A 17,784-nucleotide genomic window follows, 5' to 3' on the forward strand; every position below is an offset into this window, starting at 1 on the left:
CACATAATCATCGGACTAACACCTGCCAGCATGGACCGAGCTTACTGGAGATATTTCGTGTTCACCTGTGTAATGGCCCCTCTCCACCTTTCCTTAACGTCAGGTGAGCTAATCTTTATGGTCTTCATCTCGACCACTTGATCAGCTATTTACCGGTATACAATGATCGCTTACTTCGAAAGCGAGTCTCTGGACCATGTAGGTCAGTAGGATGAGGCATGAGTGCGATCGTCTTTCAATGATGTATAACGTACAGCTACGCCTTACGTCCAGCTTCCATCCTCAGCAGGATAGCAAAAGCACAACACAAAGCAGTGAATGGAGTATATCGCCTTTCCAACCCATCTCTTTAAAGAAACCACAAAGTGTTAATTGTGCATATACAAAGATTTCAAGCTATTGGTTTCAGATTATATGATCATTCTTTACAAAAACCCCAACAAATGAGCAGTCGATACTACAATGGAGCATGTGCATTTAAATCAGTGATTGGGACAGTGAGGGTGTTAAATGCCAGGATGTTTTTTTTAAGATCGTGCTGTATATGTATCAAAATATGCAGTTGCTTGGAAACCAAACAATTTGTTTTAACAACTCTATTTTTTCAGGGAATCGGGCGTAATGGGTATAGGTATAAAATAACTGATTAAATCTTTAAATTAGTTTGCAGATTGTAGAAATGGATTTTGTTCGTTTTTTATTTAGACATTATAGAAAAGGAAAGTATTGTAGAAAGATTTAAGGCATTGCAGGTTTTGGGCAATGTCTGAAAACATATACATGAAGCAGTTGTTTAATGTTATTATTTATCAGCTGAAAACACAAATATGTGCCCATTCTTTTTGGCGCAAATATGTCCTTTTTTGTTTAAAAATTCAAAGCATTAATACATAATACGATTATTACATACTAAATTTTACTTACTAATTATATGAACGTCTTTACTCACAATTTATACTTCACCCATTATTACAAAACCATGCAATTTTACATATATTTATCAATAAATATGTATTTCAACCATACGTTTGGTAGTTTGTTGGACTATAACCTGATAATTACTAATCAGCAAATTTTGAAAAAAATTGCTCAGGATTATCTCATTATTTAAATCAGTTCAGGTTGGAAAACGTGGCCTGCTAACATATTGTCCGAATCGATACTTTTAAAGAAGTTTTCTCCTTTTATTGCACAGAATATTATTTTAAAGAGGTTATCGTGTGTTTAGAAGTAAGGTAAAATTCATGTTCAAATAGTTATATTAGCATGAATATAGAACCTGTCTCTACTATCTCCGAAAAAGATTATGTCGGGTTTACATATAGTAATTCAGTGTTTTACAGTGCTTTTCTGATTTTTTAAAAATGCGAATATGATACTATGCTTGTACCATACTGAAGTTGTTTCTGATACCGCCCTCAAATCGCATATAATGAGAATAAAGTAATATATTGCGTTTTGCAGATTGTGCATATATGATCGTCTTACAACAAGTTATTCACTGGGCATACAGTGGATGAGAAAACGTCTATTTTATACATTTACACATGCCCGTGGCCAGTAAATCTCCACAGTCACTGGTACAACTGATCAGTGATTTTTCTTGTCATTGGTAAATGACTTGTTAAGTTAAATTACACAAGAGTATGGCATGATAAAAATGTTCATCATGCAGACAGCTTAATGTTGAAACCAGTGTCAACATTCAAATTTCGTGCTAGTGACTTATTTTGTGGGCTTATAACTTTCAGGCATTGATTGGCCGACTGGCTTGCAAATGCATACACTATTTCACACACTGGCCTGTGCTTCAAAACATAGTTTTCTTTCCCAAATGGTCGACAACAATTTCGTTTCTTTCCGGTATCTTTCCCCCAGGACACCAAACATGTCCATGGAATAGATCTGGTGTTGTGAAACCTTGGCAAAAAAAATAATTTGTCTCCTCTTTAACTGACACGAATGTCTTAACATACATTTTCGCCTGGCCCACACCGAGGACCAAGTGCTCGGTTCAAATATGCGGCTGTCCGTATTCAGTGTTCAGATCCCAAAAATGTTAGTGAATGCTATAATTAATCACCAATGTACTTCAGTATAATCAACGATTTAAAAATCTTATCGCTCAAGAATATGAAACGTAACCGAACATAACTATTTTTCCAGGGTTTCCTGAAGCAAGAAATATATAACGAACCCTAGACTTGTTCATGAACTCCGATACTGTTTCGCTACATCGTATTGACACAAATAATTAAAGAATGTTAAAGTTATGAGGTGCTTTCATGATCTGTTGTTGTTTTGTAGCATGGCCTCTGGTGGCAAATCAATTACGCAAACCAAACTAATTTGTGCCAAGAGGTTCACGATGTCCATCAAGCCTTAAGAACATGGTTGTAGTATTTACTACTAAAACTGTCGCATTTCAAATGATCAACTTTGTGTGGAACCTCACTATATAACGGTACCATAATGTCATGTTGACATTTATGTAAACATTTCCATCTCAACCTCATTTAACGTCATTTTGAATTAATCCACGTAAAAGGGGAGATTTTATGAATATCAATGTCTGAATATTCTCTTTTATTCACGAACTGAAATGTTATAGAAAATAATGAAAAACAGCGTTTCAAAGTGTATTCCCACTAATTCATCATCTGAATTTGATAGATATTATGATGACAATGTTTCAAAATATTTTCCTAATACTTAATCAACTGAATTTTATAAATAATACGAAGGACACATTGTTTCAAAGTATTTTCCTTCTAATTCATCTTCTGAATTTGATAGATATTATGATGACAATGTTTCAAATATTTTCCTAATCCTCCATCAACTGAATTTTATAAGTAATATGAAGAACAGTGTTTCAAAGTATATCCTTTATCAATTGAATTTTATAGACGTCAACATGAGATTTCTCGCCGTAATATTTCTCGTCAATATATTTTATATTTACATGACAGCTACACCGTGTGGTACGGTGCTAACTGCAACGTCTGAAAAGAAGCTCCTCACCTCACAAGGATACCCTATCAAATATGAACCGTGAGTATTTTTTTTACACAGTTTGCAATGTGAGTAACTATTGGGATCGCTTTTAACATTGAGGCGTTGAGGCAATACGAAACTGTGCAAACGTTGGCCGACTCATGAAGTTATAATAGGATACCGCGATAGTTTGACAGCTGCATTTGATGTAGAAATATACGGAGTATTTTTACGTGGTATATGAGATTATTCGAGTAAGTGTATGTGGTATTAACGAAAGAAGACGTTATCGTAAAGAACACCGTCTTCGAAACACAAAAATGGTTGATAGTTGTATTTCGATATTGTTTCTAATATGGTTTTAAGCTGGTGGTGTTCAGTCAGAATAGGAAGGTCCCAAGCATTTTTGTCCGACGTAAGCATTTCCGAATTTCCATGAACGACAGAATTATATCTGATATTTCCCTGTTTGGACCTTTACACACGATGTATGTATGTATGTATGTATGTATGTATGTATGTATGTATGTATGTATGTATGTATGTATGTATGTATGTATGTATGTATGTATGTATGTATGTATGTATGTATGTATGTATGTATGTATGTATGTATGTATGTATGTATGTATGCATGTATGTATAAAACAGTATACACATTGTCAACAAGTACTTTCATTAAGTTTGTGTTGTATAATAGCATGCTTCAAGCTGACGTAAGAGCATGCAAAGAGCAACCCTGACTGAGATGCATATGTCGTTTTGAAGTATGTGGAATTCAAGTGACCATTACCTGTAAAGTAATTACAATCTGTTGCATCGTAGTGTAAAAAATGTACATGAAGGACATACAAAGCACGTGTACATTCTGTACATATTGAATGTATTAACTTCAGACGCGCTTTTCTATAGCAGCTTCGTAAATTTAACTATTTTTTATGTGGTAATTGAAATGCATAATGGCGTCAGAATATATAGTCCATTCCACTTTCCACTGATGAATACTAACTAATGATTTCAGCTCTCAAACCTGTTCATGGACTATTCAAACATCGGACCCTTCCATGAATGTAGTTCTAGAGATGGTGGACGTGATGATTCAACCTTCTACTGATTGTGTCGATGATTCAGTCAGCATATACGACGGTAAGATCTATATATCACAGAGGGATTCTGGGTTAGAATCCAGCAAGGTTTAAGAGGCGACCGAATGGGGTTAGGCTCAGTGACGTGGTCGGTAGTAGGTCCTCCTACATGGGGGCGTGCTTTGCTGATCACAATGCGACCACACTATTGTCTGATCCAGACTTGATTAAACACAGACCTACATTATAAAGCGGTAGGGTGATTCATTTTCATTCAGTATATTGAACTGAACGTTTTCACAAAAGGTGTAGAAATTACCATTTTTAAATATCCACCACAAGCATACAATTAAATCAAGCTTTTGATTGTGTATTAATTGAACATATTCTAATTATTATTGATTGATTTCCTGAGTTCATTGTATACAATATTTTTTATCGTGACACTAAATAAAACGAGTATTTATTTATTTTGTCCCAGCAATGCTGCCATCTTCTTTACGTGACATTTTAGAAATTGGGAAGTTCAACATAGAAAAAACTTATATTTCTGTATTATGCTTTCATATATTTCATGTCGAAAGTTGTATTATTGATATTTGTATATGCATCACACAATTTGTAATGCAGGCGGCGTACAGCATTATTCATTCATTTCACTACAGGTAACTCTAACACAGCGACTAAGCTGGACACGTTGTGCGGAGACAGTCGTGTGTTCTTGGCCTCAACTGGACAGAACCTATACCTTGAATTTCGTTCCAACGATAACCTGGAGACAAGAGGCTTCCAGTTCCGATACTACGAGGGAGACAGTATGTATCGCTCACGCGAAAAAAAACTACACAAAAACATTTTTTAAAAAAAGTTTAAACCTTTCTTTGTTCAACATTTACGTTCTTCTTTACATCAACCATTAGAGACAAACTAGAATATGAAAGATAAGAAAAACAATGCTTTTAGAGTTATACCTTTTCTAGCATTATTACGGTATCGTCTAAATCAGTGGAATGTTGTGTATAGTTTATAGAACACATCAAATGAACACATCTTTCAAGTATTACATATCAAATCATGAAGAATTTGGCACGGCTGTCACAGTAACTATATCACTAGGTGTTATGCATATTCAATATACCTCGGACTACGCTGTATGTATAACTAACATATATTTGGGATTACACTTTCTATATTTGGGATTACACTTTCTAAGTAAAGTCCAGATTCTAGTACTTCTTTGGTGTTGAGTCCCATCCAGGATTCGAACTCACACTCGGAATAAGACATTCTAACAGTTATCACACAAAGTCAGCAGTTTTGACCCACTGAGCCACCTCTTACAGAATGGAAGTCGGCCATCAGGAAGTGTGTACTATGTACTTTGTGTACCTCTCTACTGCATGAAAATGGTATGGCTCCCATGACTGAAGCGATGAATAAACGGGGTGTATTCGTAGGTCGAGTTCATATAATCAGACATGTGACTGAAGATGGATTTATATTTTCTGTAGGAACAACGCTCTGCACCTTCACATTTACGGCTACTCGGGACGTGAAGACCTTCTACTCACCCGGCTACCCCATCGACTACTTCAAGTAAAGTGTTACATATTTCTTGTATTGTTATTTTATACTAGTTGCATTCATTCAATCATTTTGTTTGTGTGTTGTTTAATGCCATTTATATGGCAGCGGTCTGTAAATAATGGAGTCTGGACCAGACAATCCAGCGATCATCATCATGAGCATCGGTCTCCGTAACTGGGATATGATGACATGTCAACCAAGTTAACTAGACGGACCGACACCCGACCCCCCAACTCCAACCCTTTTGTCGCCTCTTATTGACAAACATGGGTTACTGAATTTTAATTCAAACATCTAGTGGTCAGTTATGACAAGCATGGGTTGCTGAAGACGAGTTATTTTATTCATTAACCTGGAACTGTCAATGATCAACTTATGGATGCGATATAACGTAAATCTGTTAGGTTTGTTTTTACTTGATGATTATATATCTCTATTTACGTCCCTACTTTGATCAATCTGTCTGAGCTTGTAAAACTCGAATTGCACCAGAACGCAGCTGCTAGGCAACAGTGAAAGAACATGATACGTCAACACTCAATTCTGTACAAAATGTCTATCAGGTATCAATTTACCAATAAAGTAAGCCGTTTTCGTTGACTAAAATATGTATTATGTAAAATATGTATTATGCAATATCAACCCTTAGAAGAAAATTTGCGATGCATAAACACAGTTGTACTGAATGATTGATTTCATGTAGTGTAACACCGCTCCTGATAACACTCAGCTATGTAATGTTGGTGTGGAAAAAAAACATGATTTTATAAATCAGTCAACATATTTGACACTGTAACCCATGACGACGGGCAGTAGCAAACTGTCATCACCTAATATTACGGCAAAGATAACTTGAGGACTCCGAGTCAGAAGTAGTCACGAGCAACCCATACTTGCAGCCTCGTGAGATACAAAATCAGCGAAAACCTGCGTTAGAACTGTTCCTCAATAACCCATGGTTAGAGGCAAGGATCAGTCTCGCTGACTTGGTTCATATTTGTCATCGTATCCCAGTTGTGTAGACCAGTGGTCATGCAGGACCCACTGAATATTGCTAAAATACAAATAAACATGCAAACAAATATATAAAGGTGAGAAGCGAACACATAGATCGGGTGGTTAGACTCGTTAATTTGGTTTATACTGCCCTTACCCCCGACGACGGGAAATGTTGCTCACAACATCGATCATTGGTTTGTTGGGTCCAGACACAAAGATTTACCGGCCTTCGCCATGAGCAGGAATATTAAGTGCTACACGACAAGAAAATAAATGACACATATCCTAACTCAGAATAAACAATAGCTATAAACCAGTTCCTAGCGTGGATACTGAACAATAAATGTTTTTAAGAAAATTTAATTTGAATTGCTGTGTGACAGTCTTCACTCCAAAATAATATCCTCAGACATATTCATGCGTCCCATCAAAAGTTTAGACTCAATAGTGTGAATATAGCTACTTATTACAGGCAACTGTTTGCAAAATATTCCATACTGTTTAAAGATACTGTTTATGGATGAACTGATGTACTGTAAACCAAATTCGTAACGTTGGAAAGATCTATCTATCTATCTATCTATCTATCTATCTGTCTGTCTGTCTGTCTGTCTGTCTGTCTGTCTGTCTATAAAGTGAGTGTTTTAAGTGAGTCTAAACTTTGAAGGGAAGCATATGCATGTATATGCATATACATTGATGTGACAGTTTACGTTAGATTATTTCTTATCAATATATCTTCTATTTTGCCATGTAATATATATGCCATGTGATTGTTTTCCAGCAATTTAACCTGTCAGTATTCAATTCAAACGGCTGATGCGTCAGACAGCGTGCGGCTGGAGTTCACAGACGTTGACGTTCAATCAGCTGACTCTTGTCGTTATGACAGCATCGGCGTGACAAATACAAGTAATGCATTAAGCTATTTCTGAATGTAAAACTTCAGTGGCATCGAAAGTATGTATATAAGTATGCAGCAGTACAGTGGTTTAGGCATTGCAATTCAGGGTGGGGTCTGATTCCATCAGGACGTGCTCATAGTGATCGAATCCCAGGTTTGCATCGATTGTGATCCCTGGTTTGTCAGCAAATATCCGTGCTTGTGTTTTGTCTTGTCGTTGCGTGTGTTTGTGACGAGGAGACCATTTGGCAAAGACTTCCTGCTTATTTTATCTTTGGAGTCGTTCTGTAATAATGGACGTTACCTCATATGTACAATGATCAAAACACCGCTATCCTGATATAATTAATCTAATCTGGAACACGTATATAGTATACAATATAACCAAATTGTGTGCGAACATTATGCTAACAACCGTGGCTATGCACAGCTGAATCCCCGATACACAATGTCTGCATAAATCAATATCGCACTAGTTTCAGGTGGCGATGACCCGGTTGCTACTATCTGTGGCACAGTGGCCTCACGTTATCAAGGAGGAAATAACATGAAGGTCGTATTCATATCAGATGTGTCAAAGGTCAATAAAGGATTTTCTGCTGAATACCGGAGTGTCCCAAGTGAGATTTATTGATATATTTGACGTCATTAAAGTAAATCATAGTGATAGCAAGTAATATAATAACAGGAATAATAAAGCGATACTTATGATAAGCTATTTTAGGTTTTCATTGTTGCAACATTAAATGTCATAAAACATTCGTTATAAACACTTACTGATTTTATGCTTTATGTATTTTACCGCCTTTGTTATTTTTATTGTGTTCTTGTATTGTCCGTTTGTACTTGTGAGTACACACCTGTTGGATTACTGTAATCTATGGTCTTTCAGATGCCCACATAATGCACGTAAAACAAGAACCATTTTCATGTTGGAAATTTGTGAAAAACGTATTCCCCTCAAACATACCCGGAAAAAACAATACAAAAAAATCTTTATTTGAGTGATGTTATACAAGATGTTATGAGCTATACAATTTAGCGAGGCGTATCTTCATATCTTTCAGAGGAAGATTGTTCCATGCAAGTGGAAGCCACAGACACGGACTCTTTCATCATGTCCCCAGGGTACCCGACTCAATACTTTAGGTAATACTGGACAGTATTTATTCGGGCGATTTGTGCTTGAAAAACATATATCATTGTAACCCAAGACCTATTTAAGTCGTAATGAATAATAGTTACGTTTACATCCTCTGGTTCAACTTAGAAGTGGCTGTGCATTGTTTGACGCCGCAATGTGTATGAAATAGAGAATGAACCAACTGAAACAGTTGCTCGAACTGCCCAACCCTCTGGAACCAATTTTCAGATTGAATTTGATACGTGGCAGATAGATGATAGAAAATAAGAAGAGTTGGTGCAAAGATCCAAGCAAGGATAGATATATGTTTACTCTATGAAAAGAATCGTGAAATCATTATATTGATATTTCTGTTATGAATATTGTCAAGGTCCCCCATGGTTGCAGCTGAGTAACGGCATTTATTAAAGTGCAACATAGTGAATGTCAGTTGTGTCAAAGGCATTTAGAAGTTGGAAATATCAAACTAAAAGTGCTTCATGGTTCAACTTCTTTATTATACAAGGTCACAACGTGTCGAGACAGATTCTAGTCTCTTCTTCAGGTGAAGTGAAGTGATGTGAAGAAGAGACTAGAATCTGTCTCGACACGTTGTGACCTTGTATAATAAAGAAGTTGAACCATAAAGCACTTTTAGTTTGATAGTGAATGTCAACTTGTATAACATGAGAAACACCACATTCCACTTGATTAACGAGTAATATATCAAATTGTAGACGTTAATGCTGCTAGGATTACACCCTTTAACGTGTAGCACTTCCACGTGAATCTCAAAAACCCCAACGGATTTGTATTGTTTTTATTGGTACGGATGCTACGGTCAAGAGCAGAAAACGTCAGAAGTGTGTCAACAAAGAAATAGTCCTAGGGAAGCAAAGTTTAATGAAAAGAGATCAAACGTGTTGTTGCAGACTGTTTTGATAAATGACATTCCATTCATTAATTTAATTTCTTTTCCGCTTTGCAAAATCTACACGTCCACCAATACAAGTGACGTATAACGCAGTGACCTTGCATAAAACGTCACAAGATAGTGTGTACATGTTGTGATCTAAGTAACTTATGTATGAGTAACCTGCTTACAGTATTTAGCGTAATTGGTATCACCGATGGAGACGATATGCGAAGACAAATTATGCTGTAACAGCTGTAACGGACTTTGTGAAAACTGTATACACTGGGTGTAACCTGACGATAACAATTACACGTGTACCTACCTACACTAGCTGTATAGCATCTATACTGATACAGACTGAATATAGCCACATCGATCCCAGTTTAATGAACATATAAACTTGTGGTACCGAAGAATATTATGCATCTGCCCAGCGGCGTTCAATTGTGCATTATGCAGGAATATACAGTATGTATAGTTTAGATGAATTTACAATCACAGTTCAGTAGGACATCCAAAAGTATAATTAACAGTTCTTATGAAAATATTATTTGCCGACAGATACACGAAGCATTGATGCTATGAATGAAGAATAATACTGGACAGTTGGTGATAGACCTTACAAAGTCAATGGATGATGATTCAACATGAGGGAATCAAAGTGTTCTGTTCATTATGTAAAGAAATCTTTCGCTACGTTGGTCGTATCATTTGCCTCTGCCCTGGTTGAAAATCTGTAACTTCCTTCGTGTACATGATGCCTTATTCTTCCAGTAACCTTATCTGCCGCTGGACAATCGTTGCCATGGACAACGATGCTGTGGTGGAACTGACTGCTGTCGCCTCCAACATCGCCGACACCTCCACATCTTGCAGCAGCGACAGAGTGACTGTGATGAACTGTGAGTTTCTCTTTACAGTTTGTTTTGATAAAAACAATGCTGACGAAATTCAAGATTATGTTACTTAGTTTAGCAGTTGTAAGTCTTAGAGTGTTTGCTTCGAAATACACTGGACAAAATAGGTTAGGGATATTGGTATTTTTATGATTGATATTTTATCAGTATGTCAGTTAGTAGATCGATCATTATTCATAATTTCCAAATTTACCCAGACTATTTTTGTCCGGTATGTATATCTAATGTGATATCAATTAGTTATACAAAACATACGAATGCAGGATTAATCGGTACTATGGGTGGAGACAATGTTAGCGTGACAACAAAATCGTCGTACAATGTTGGACTGGAATTCATAGTGCCTAAAGTTCTCGAGATTTTGTAGTGATTTATCTCAAGCTTCAAGCAATATTTTATGTGATAAAAAGCTTTAATTTTCAAACTATCTCATACAGTTTCACATTTAACACATACATATTCAGAAGTATAAGATATTATAGATGAAAAGAACTTTCATATGAGTTTGAAAATCATGAAGTATCGAGAACTGTAACACATCTGCATGTGTTCGTGGAGTTCATGAAAGAAGACGAAATGCATCTGTCACATGTGTGAAGCATGTTGCCAGGTTCGTAAATTTATATGTCACCTTCTATTACAACCTCAGCTGACACAACAGAACTCGGGACGTTCTGTGGAACAAACACACCCACATATGAAAGTAACGGACCAAACATGACTGTTATCTTCACAACTGACGGAAGCAACCAAGCAACAGGGTTTCGGTTGAAATACAAACAGAAACAAGGTTGGTGTCACGTTTCAAGAGATACATAACACTATGACCCATGCCTTTTAACTTTGAGTTTCTAAAGGAAAGGATCCGTTAAGGTCTGGGGTAGAATAGACCTGCAGTAACCCATGCTTGCCATAAAAGGCGACTATGCATGTCGTAAGAGGCGAGTAACGGAATCGGGTGGTCAGGCTCGCTAACTTTGCTGACACATGTCATCGGTTCCCAAATGCGCAGATCGATGCTCATGCTTTGGATCATTGGATTGTCTGGTCAAGACTCGATTATTTACAAACCGTCGCCATATGGGTGGAATATTGCTGAGAGCGGTGTAAAACTAAACTCACTCACTTACTCACCCTAAAAGAGAGAGGATTTCGTTCTAAATGCAAACAGAAACAAGGTAGGTCACGTTTCAAGACATTCATAACACAGTAACTCATACCTGTTAACTTTGAGTTTGTAAGGGGAAACGGGCTTCATTCTAAACTACAAACAAACAATTTTACGACAGTGGAAGCGACAAACACAAGAAGTTCCTTGATAAGCATTTTAGCAGTTGTAAAGGTGAAGGACAACCAAGTTCTGTGGATAGTCAACCTCTTTATCACGGATAGTCAACTTCTTTACTGCAATGAGTGCGCCGTTTCGCTGTGGGTACTAACACAGTTATCAAGCAAGTCAACAATTTGATACAGGAAGAACATAGTATAAATTGCTGCATACCGAGTGTAAGTGGCTGACCAGGTTGATAACGGTGTTAGTACGTACACCAAACGTCTCACTCCTTGCAAGAGAGAAGTTGGGTTAACGACAAACCCATTACAATGACGCGCATTTTTATATTTAAAGAAAATAAATACGTAAACCGTCATGTGTCGCCTGACCAACGCATATCAGACGGAAACAAATTAAGATAAACTGTTTAATTGGTTGGTTGTTTAAGGTCGCCGTGGTAAATAGCTAGGTGTTTGACATCATGTTTTATGTGAAGTCAGCGAGCCTTATTGCTTGTCGCCTCTTATACGACGGGAAGACCAGTTCCTGAAACAAATGGTATCAGGTGTATTCACTGAAGATATATGTCTTACATGATTTGCTTTCAATTGTCATTTACTTCAAAAATATGAAATAAGTTAAATCTCAATGACGTTTAACTCTGAGATATGTTGTACGGTTGCCTACAAGTAATATCGAGCCACTGTGCCTTACAGTAACACCTACATCGTCATCGTGTGGAGGGACATTGACAGCTTCAACACGTGAACAACTACTTTCTCCGGGTTATCCAAGAGCATATCTGAGGTAAATTAAAACATCCTCGTGTTCAACTGATCACAACTGGTTATATAACCTTGGAAGAGTTTAGGCAATTTAAACACATGCTGTTACCCATTTGTGTGGGTTTGCAAGCTTGTTGTTGTTTAGCATCATCTTATGCTAGAGAAAATCTCCAGAGTTGACACTTACCAGGATGAAGGCACCGTTTAGTATGGGTTAGGATAGGTGCTGGCAGATTGAATCTTGGGCAGCTTGAAACCTCCGATCAACATACCCTATTAAGGAAGTCGAAACTGACAATCTCTCAAAGAATTGCCATGGTCTGTTTGTCCATGTATGTTTCTGTGTCCAGATATAATCATCAAGTTAGTATTACCGAGCAACTGTACATACAGTAGTTGCTTATAGCAACGAATTAAGTTGTACTTCGTTTTACAGATCCCAAACATGCACTTGGACAATTACAGCCCTGAATGAAAGCTTCGTCAATCTCTATGTAGATGACATTGATGTAGAAGTTGGTGATGAGTGTCTTTTGGATAGCCTCAAGATATACGACGGTATGCAATTGAATTTAATTAAAGTTATCTTCTGAAACAGAGTAATGACAGCATACAATTTTAACTAATTCAGCATGACTTTGTATGTCTCTAGTTGTCTGTGCATGCGGTAAAGCCTTTCAAACAAAACAAAACCTTAACTTTTTCACTAATAGGATATACCTATGTTGATCAGTGAAATGAATACCTCCACCTTCGAGGTACATACGAGGGGAAGTGAAAACGTTCGTAGGACTCACTAGATATGTGAAACAGCACGGCCACTAGTAGTATTGAATACATTGGTCATTTAACACCTCGAAACAAACAGTATTATTCATTGTGATATCTGGAAGAGAGATACACTACTGATATGAGAACTTCTCAAAACTTGTTGACCTTCCCTGATAGTCTTGGATTCATCACTGGCAAATCGCTTCCACACAGGTGAGACTTTCAAATTTCGAAACAGGTTATTAATCACTGGATGTCAGGTCATAAGTGTACTCCTGGGTTCTGCTTGCGTTGGTGCCCTCTAGTGTAAGGACATGTACTCAGTTTTAGAATTCTCAATGTTATTAGTAGTGTATTGCTCTTTCAGTTATCACAATACTGACACTGTTTGTTGCGAGGTACTTTCACGGGAATTTCATGAATGACCATTGTATGCCAGTAGTCGGTTGTGAGTAATACGAACTTTTTTACCTCACCCCGTATCGCCTGTCAAAGACAGAAAAGCAGATTTGGAAAACTGTAATCCAAATATACGGATTACTTATGGATGTGTGACGGGTTTTGTCACTTCTCTTTACACATGTTCGAGGTGATGTAAATTTGGTACAACTTAAATGTTCACAGGGGGTAGTTCTTCGAGTCCCCACCTGAGAACTTTGTGTGGACAACTGAAGGGTTACAGGTTACAAAGTACAGGGAATGTAATGACCCTTGTCTTTACCACTGACGACTCCAACAACGGCAGAGGGTTCGAAGTCTCTTATCAACAAGCCTCAACGGGTTTGTATGTTTATCCGCACCGTACATAGAATAATTTTAAAATGTTCTAGTTATTGTAAAATTAATGTTGATAAAGTTCTGTTTGTGAAAAAGGACTAACAGGATCGGGTGGTCAGAGTCACTTCGTTGACACGTTATTATATCCTATTTGCTAATCACTGGATTATCTGGTCCAGACTCGATTGTTTATGGACTGCTGCCATATAGCTAGAACATGTGGCGTTACACAACAAACAAACACACTTTTCAATTTCAGGGTTGTTACAGTTCATATTGTAAATGTGTCTCCTTGTTTGCAGAATTAAAGTGCTCCGAAACGCTTAAAGCTGCAGACACATATTCCTACATCACCTCACCGCAGTACCCGAATCCTTTCCCAGGGTTTGTAGTTTTACTCTAAACAAAGGACTAATCAAAGGTGCCTCTGAAAACGAAACCTCGTTAGTCGGGACTTATTTATTCTAGAAACTCCAGATTTCGGACATGTATGCTGGGAAGTAGTACATGCGTAAATAGTGGCATCATTTGTAACTATGATCCGTCTATTAATGAAGACAATTTCAGTAGCAACGCGGGCGTCATGATTAACGTCACTTCACTATGTTCGTTTTATAACGGTTGATATCTTTTTGGCAGTGTGGAGACAATGGTGGGTTGTCTTAAAAGAGTTGATAAAAATATGTCAGTCCGCACAGCATCGTTTTTAATATACTGAGGGAAACAAATAAGGGAAGGTCATTCCATTGCAGTGTTCATCTTTTTTTTTCATATATTGTCCCACAGCGCATGGAAACTGGAAAATATTGTACATTAAAGGAACGCTTGATTTGTCCCGTGTTCCTTTAAATGTTTCTGTCAGTATATGAAGTTCATGTAGAGAAAATTCTGTTTCAAATGCAAACAAATTATAGTGTATCTCAGTGTATCTCTATATTATCGTGATAAATAATCGTGACAATTATATTCATGTGATTTTAATATAAATTATAAACGCGACGTGTTCCTGAATGAATCATATTTGTTATATACGGGAGCCATGGCCACTGTAATGTTATTAATCCGTATCCGCGCGCGCGTGTGTGTGTGTGTGTGTGTACATGTGTGCACGTGTGTGTGTGTACATGTGTGCACGTGTGTGTGTGTCTGTACATGTGTGGTGGTGTGCACGCGCGCGTGCGTGTGAAACTGAATATTCGTGCTATCTGTTCGAAATAAACTGTACCTTGATTATGAATGAGTGCAATTATATCATGTTAACTTTTCTTATCTTGGTATTTTCATCTAGATATAACATATTCCGAAGCGTTGGAAGTTTGAAAACATTGAGCATGAGACACATTTCTTTAAGGCTTAGCTTATTATACATTACAGTTAATACAAGAAATACGGCTACTAATTAGGAAACGATCCTTGGAAAGCCAAAAAGCCATTTTGTAATTTGCAAAAAGTAACAATGTCGAAGTTTAAGTTTGTTCCATGTATTGCAATACTGGATACTGCATGATAGTACTTTTGAGTAATTAGTATCTTTCATGAACAGTACCATAATGCCGAACTATACTGAACAGCAAAAGAAACACAACTCGTTTTCGTCAACTTTTCAAACAGGAGACATAAACATGAACGCTTACTTTTACGAAATTTCACATTTTCGCAACTTGGGTTATTTTTTTTTATAATTATGCGATACCATTTTCAATTTTAGTAATTCAAGTTGCACGACGTACAAAATAGGTGGCGAATCTGGCCTTAAGTACAGGATCAAACTGGAAGTGCTGGAGTCAGATCTCCCTGAACCAGTAAATGGCGAGTGTACGAGCGACTACATAATGGTGTTTGATGGTGAGCGGATTGCCATTCTTCCATTAAGATCTGGCAGAGTTAACGCATCTCTGATTTCTTTTGAATAAATAACATTAACACGAAATGTTACTTTTATGAGATTTCATTTTTACGAAACATGCATTTCTTTTCGTGTCAGTATATATTTGCCTCTTGCATGTTGCACGTTGTAACATGTAACACGTTGAATATTACTCATAACAAAATATCTGAAGTGCATGATTTCCTTTTGTTTCAAAGGACCCTTTAGCACTTCTGCGCCACTCAAGTCCATTAATACCCAGAAATCCCGCTTCTGTGGTAAAGAGCTGCCGACGTTTGTGAGTCCCGCCCTAATGATGGTCCAGTTCCACAGTACACAAGCAACAACAAACAGCAAGTTCCGGATGAGATACAAACAAGGAATATTTGCCGGTAATGTGTATCTTTCATTCAGTGGAATAGGTATTTAACAAGGGTACCCAGGGCCTAGAGTTTCGAAGCTCTCTTAGCGCTAAGATAATCCTAAGTTAATGTTAATATCTGACACTCAGGCAACTCATTTTCGCTAAGATAGCTTCGAAAATCTAGGCCCTACTCTTTGTATTACTCCTAGGTTCACTGTTTTACGAGGGAGGGGTGCAAAGAAAGGGACTGACAGCCAGGTGTGCGAGAAAGGATGAAGACGGCACAGCACAGGTTAATGAATCAATAACTTTGTCGGTACTTGTGCACATGCTTCTCGAACACCTGGCTGTTGCTTTTTCTGCACTGCTATGTCGTAACAAACTGTGTCAATATTTTAATGACAGTTTGTCAAACAACTTTTTCTGTGATGCATGACAATGACATGAGTAAGATTAAATTCTCACCAACACACAAGACTTTCCGTCCCGAACCGCTCACCTTGTGTCTCTATTTCTTAAGTGCAATAGCAAATCACTAAAACTAGCGTTTACCATATCTTATGCGATTATTCCATCGGTTCCAAAACAGGAGAGCGCTTAGATCTTAGTTTATCGCATATTTGAAGATGATCAAGTCTGATGCTAAACAATGTTATGATATACTAGCGGCTGGTGGTGTGTACATATTATTTTTGAGAATGCATTTTGTAAATCAGACGAGTTTGTGTCTCCCTGTGGTGGGACCCTGACAGCAACGGATGATATCCAGAACATAACCTCACCGAATTATCCTGACGATTATAGAGGGTGAGATTCTTCCTCGTGTTATATTATATAATTGTCTTAACAGCTGTTTCGACTTCTATAATCATTGATACCCGAGAAGATCGGGATTAGAATTGATCTTCAGTAAACCACACTTTACATGCACGGCACTTCATGTTGACTTTATTTATAACGTCTTTTGACCCTGTGAATTGATCTTCACCCATGTTCGCTCTGAGAGGCGACTAACGGGATAACATGTCATCGCTTCCAATGTGCGTAGATCGAATGCTCATGCCATATTGTTGATCACTGGATTGTGATCACGAGATTAACTCTGAATTACATTATTTGTACCAGCTGTAACTGGCTGTGGAGGTCCACTCACTCTGAATAGTCATGTCGCTGACGTGCATTATACTGTGCATGAACAGCAGCCATGTTTTCAGAAACACCATGATTTTGTCTTGCTACTTGATTTATAAGATAAGATGCTGATAATAATAATGATGATGATGATGATGATGATGATGGTGGTGATTTACAATCCCAGTTTTGCGTTCCCTTCAACACAAACCTAATTGCTGACGAGCACCCTTCAGATATTCCCCTTCCTCCCAGACTCTAATGCATTTATTTTACCACGTACACCCA

At 37.5% G+C, this 17,784-nt stretch overlaps 1 protein-coding gene across 1 annotated transcript in view; it reads left to right on the forward strand.

Moving 5' to 3' along the window:
- The window catches only part of LOC137276775 (cubilin-like), a 28,863-nt gene continuing 11,079 nt past the window's right edge, over positions 1-17,784 (forward strand). The window contains exons 1-17 of the mRNA XM_067808417.1: positions 1-103; positions 2,973-3,054; positions 4,019-4,143; positions 4,748-4,897; positions 5,594-5,678; positions 7,453-7,580; positions 8,049-8,192; positions 8,640-8,721; positions 10,386-10,513; positions 11,178-11,318; positions 12,518-12,608; positions 13,023-13,144; positions 13,982-14,137; positions 14,437-14,518; positions 15,843-15,979; positions 16,220-16,393; positions 17,082-17,172. Coding sequence (XP_067664518.1) covers positions 31-103; positions 2,973-3,054; positions 4,019-4,143; positions 4,748-4,897; positions 5,594-5,678; positions 7,453-7,580; positions 8,049-8,192; positions 8,640-8,721; positions 10,386-10,513; positions 11,178-11,318; positions 12,518-12,608; positions 13,023-13,144; positions 13,982-14,137; positions 14,437-14,518; positions 15,843-15,979; positions 16,220-16,393; positions 17,082-17,172 — 1,991 coding nt within the window. The 5' untranslated portion in view covers positions 1-30. The remainder of the gene's footprint in view (positions 104-2,972; positions 3,055-4,018; positions 4,144-4,747; positions 4,898-5,593; positions 5,679-7,452; positions 7,581-8,048; positions 8,193-8,639; positions 8,722-10,385; positions 10,514-11,177; positions 11,319-12,517; positions 12,609-13,022; positions 13,145-13,981; positions 14,138-14,436; positions 14,519-15,842; positions 15,980-16,219; positions 16,394-17,081; positions 17,173-17,784) is intronic.

This window comes from Haliotis asinina, chromosome 3 (assembly GCF_037392515.1).
Source record: "Haliotis asinina isolate JCU_RB_2024 chromosome 3, JCU_Hal_asi_v2, whole genome shotgun sequence".
Taxonomy (NCBI): domain Eukaryota; kingdom Metazoa; phylum Mollusca; class Gastropoda; order Lepetellida; family Haliotidae; genus Haliotis; species Haliotis asinina.